Source organism: Ascaphus truei, chromosome 1 (genome assembly GCF_040206685.1).
Source record: "Ascaphus truei isolate aAscTru1 chromosome 1, aAscTru1.hap1, whole genome shotgun sequence".
Taxonomy (NCBI): Eukaryota; Metazoa; Chordata; class Amphibia; order Anura; family Ascaphidae; genus Ascaphus; species Ascaphus truei.
The window spans coordinates 1,607,978-1,612,229 of record NC_134483.1 but is presented as its reverse complement, the minus strand read 5'-3'; the positions used below and the strand labels follow the sequence as shown (position 1 = coordinate 1,612,229).

The following is a 4,252-nucleotide window of genomic DNA, read 5'->3' as shown; positions in this document are numbered from 1 at the left end:
GGTAATTCCTCTAGAACAGTTGGTCATCCAGGCTTCAAGAGAACCGCATATCTCATTAGACGGACTTTTTGGTGGCCAAAGATGAATCAAGACATTTTCGAATTTACTTCCGCCTGTCCTGTATGTGCCCAGAGTAAAACCCTCCATCATAAACCTTCTGGACTTCTTCTACCTCTTCCCATCCCTGAACAACCCTGGAAACACATCTCAATGGACTTTATTTTTGAACTACCTATTTCCAAAGGAATGAACACTATTTTGGTCGTGGTTGATAGGTTTTCAAAGCAGGCTCACTTTATTCCCCTCAAGGGTCTTCCCAACTCTGCCACCTTGGCAGACGTCTTCTCTAAAGAGATCTTCAGGTTGCATGGCGTTCCCACTTCTATCGTCTCTGACCGTGGGTCTCAGTTCATCTCAAAATTCTGGCGTGCCTTCTCTCAAAGATTGGGTATCTCTCTCTTGTTCTCATCTGGATACCATCCACAAACCAACGGTCAAACGGAAAGGATGAACCAAACTCTTGAACAGTATCTAAGATGCTTCATTTCTGACTCACAAGATAACTGGGTGGACCTCCTACCATGGGCCGAATTTTCCATTAATTCCTTGAGGAACGAGTCTACTCAGGAGTCTCCTTTCTTTATCAGCTGTGGCTTTCACAGCAGTAGTCTCCCTCTCTCCCCTTCTCCTTCAGGTGTTCCTGCAGTCGACTCATATCACCAACTTACAAGAATCCTGGAAAAAGATTCTCAAGTCTTTACAGTCTGCAGTTGCCAAACAAAAAACCAAGGCTGATCGTCACCGCCAAAAGGGTCCTTCTTTCAAACCTGGTGAAAGGGTCTGGCCGTCGTCCAAAAATATTAGGCTCAAAACTCCTTCACCCAAATTGTCCCCTAGATTCTTGGGACCATTCAAAATCTTAGAGAAGGTTTATCCAGTAGCCTATCGCCTCGATCTTCCCCCCTCAATGAAAATTCCGTCAGTTTTCCATGTTTCCCTCCTTAAGGAATTTGTGTTCAGTCCTCATTTCCCGGATCCCTCTCGGAGACCCAATCCAGTGTCCACCCTGGGTCAACAGGAGTATGAAATACAGTCTCTCATCGACTCGCGTTTGTCCAAAAAGGGACTTCAGTTTTTGGTACACTGGAAGGGGTACGGTCCTGAGGAACGTTCCTGGGTACCTGCACATCCCATCCACGCCCCAAGGCTGCTTTCTCAGTTTCACCAGAAATTCCCCCTTGAGCTGTGGTTGGATCACTCGGAGATTGATCCTCAAGGGGGGATACTGTGACGACTCAGGAGATTCCTTCTCCTCCTTGTCCCTTTCTCCCATCTCCTGTTAATCCTTCCCACTCCTCTCCCTTACCTTCTACCTCTCTCCCCTTGCCGCAGCGCGTTCCCTGCAGGTCCCGTATACCCATGCGCTCCCTGAGTCCCTGCTTTGATCCTCCCCGCTCCCTCTCTCCCACGGTCACAGCGTTACCTGCCCCTGTGGTGCCACCCATTCCATTGCCTCCTCCTGGCGTGGTGCTCGTGGCGCTCCGCTCCGCACGCCTGGTGACACGTCCGGTGCGTGCGCTCCCCCAACCCTTGGAGGGCATGCGCACCTGCTCTGCAATGGCTCGCCCTGACTCACCTGCTTCCTCCGCTCTGCCGCTGCATGCCATCTCGCGGTCTCGGGTCACACGCGCGATCCCCTTCTCTGGGCTCCGTGCGCCCCCTGCGGTTTTCCCTTGCTCCGTGCGATCCCTCTCTGTGTTGCAACCGGTGCGCGCGCTCTCCCACCTTACAGAGGGCGCGCACACAGGCTCTTCTTGTCCTGTTTCCCATGTCACCACCTCCCAATCCCTACAGGCCATTCCACTGACTGTCCCTTCGGTCTCCTCCTCTTCTCTCCCTGTCCTATCCCTGTCGTCTCCCACTTCTCTCTCTACTCCTCCCCTCTCTCCCATTGGTAATCCCTCCTTTATAACCCCTGTCTGTCCACTTCTTCCCCGCTCTGCATAGTTCCTGTTTCCTCACTGTGCATGCATACGCAAGATGGTAGCGCCCTGCGAAGGAAGCCACAGCGGAGTCTCCTGACTGCCCGCAGGCTCCTGCACCTGCTACTGTCTACCGCCACGTTCGCCCCAGCTTCCGCTGCCAGCCGCCAAGTAAGGGGGCCAAGGGGGACCTATGGGGGACCCAGACTATATATTTATGCTTGAAATCTTCATTGAGCACTTTTATTGTACATGGGTAGAACGAAGGGTTAAAACAGCCGAGCTCACAGTTGGAATGTGTTGCATTATTAGTAATGGATAAAATGGTTACATTCTTTCCCTCCGTGTTTGGTTTACAGATCATATATTTTGTTATTGACGATGTCACTCGCTATCTTTGGAAAGAAACAAAGCAACAAGTAACCTGTTCTCTGATTATGTCCGTGTTCTGAAATGTTATATCTGGTTTTCAATGCAAGGAATAAAAGGTGAAAGGTCAAAACATTAAAACCCACATCTCTTTGGACATCTTAATTCCTCCTTTTTCTAATTCCTTGTACTCCCCCCGCCCCCCCTCCCACATAGTGACATACACAGGAACATGAGTATATAATCCTGGCTCCTCTGCTTGGGGAGAACATTATCTCTCCTTCAGCCTCAGAGACATTGTTACCCTGTGAGACATCATCCACAAGGAACACGCAAAGATGAACAGGATCGAGCTGTTTGACGATCCAAACTTTAAGGGTATCTCTGTACGTGAGAGTACCCCAGACCTGACAGTGCACAGTTTTATGAAGAAAGCCTCATCCCTGCGAGTCACTGGGAACCCCTGGATAGTCTTCACAGAGATAAACTATGGAGGAGACTTTGAGATGTACGAGGAAGGAAAGCATGCCGTTCTCCCTGAATTCAATAACAAAATTGCCTCTGTGAAGGTCATTAGAGGTGGCCTGTCTACCCCCAAGATCAATCTCTATGTGGACAAGGACTATAAGGGTGCTGTGACGACTCTGCTGGACGCACAGCCCATAATATCATCGTCAGGCATGGATAACAAGATCTCATCTCACAAAGTGGAATCAGGAGCCTGGATCCTGTATGACAAGGAACATTACCAAGGAAATATGATGGCTGCCGTGGCTGGAGATAGCGTACCAAACTACTCTACTAATCAATGGGATGACAAGTTGAAATCTCTGAAGCCCTTCATGTCACAATAAAGAGATGTCCCAGTGCATGAGCGGCCAATATAGAGCCTCCAGATCCCTGCACACTCCTCAATCTGCTCCCAGGGAATGGCAGGGAAAGCACTGAGCACACCGCCAGCCTGTCCTGCCTGATCCCTGCACACTGCTCCCAGGGACTGGCAGGGAAAGCACCGAGCACACCGCCAGCCTGTCCTGCCTGATCCCTGCACATTCTGCTCCCAGGGAATGGCAGGGAAAGCACCGAGCACACCGCCAGCCTGTCCTGCCTGATCCCTGCACACTCTGCTCCCAGGGACTGGCAGGGAAAGCACCGAGCACACCGCCAGCCTGTCCTGCCTGATCCCTGCACACTCTGCTCCCAGGGACTGGCAGGGAAAGCACCGAGCACACCGCCAGCCTGTCCTGCCTGATCCCTGCTTTATACCCTATACCTCCTGTATAATCAGAAGCTTTCCCCCCTTCCCTGCAAGCTGTGATGAGAACCCATTTTAAGAAGCCTGTGCTCTCCCCCCGCACCCCTGTCCTGTTTCTCCTGTGTGAGAGACCCTGAGATCTGAGACTTGGAAACACCACGTGTGGGTCCTTTACTTCTGCAGGACCGGGCAGGGAAGAGGGGACACTAAGTGACCACTAAAGAGGAGCTGCTGGTGATGAGCTCAGGCTGAAGATTGGGAAGCCCCTGAACCCCTCTTATTCTCCCACTGCCCCCCCCCCCTTATCTGCTAATTCTGCTGTAATCATGCAGTAATAATAAACCTTTCTGAGAGCAGTGACGTCTCCCTGTGTCTCTGGGTGTAAGTACAGTTGTGTGTATGTGTGTGTGTGTGTGTGTGTATGTGTGTATATATGTGTGTGTATATGTGTGTGTATATGTGTGTGACAGTGTGTGTATAAGAATGAAGGTGTATGGAATACCAGCATTATGAGTTGTATTAGGAAATGTACTAATCTAGCAGCAAAATAGGTAGTAAGGTATCTGGGTATATATACCTGTGTATAGTGTATAAAGGGCTACTTCTGCAGGCTCCTTATATAGGGGGAATGTAATCATTGATAATA

General features: G+C 50.3%; 1 protein-coding gene across 1 annotated transcript; it reads left to right on the top strand.

Annotated features, from left to right (window-relative positions):
- Positions 1 to 2,689: 2,689 nt before the first annotated feature.
- Positions 2,690 to 3,205, top strand: LOC142471412 (epidermal differentiation-specific protein-like). The gene has a single exon (XM_075578221.1). The coding sequence runs from the start codon at positions 2,690 to 2,692 to the stop codon at positions 3,203 to 3,205; it is 516 nt and encodes a 171-aa protein (XP_075434336.1).
- Positions 3,206 to 4,252: the final 1,047 nt, after the last annotated feature.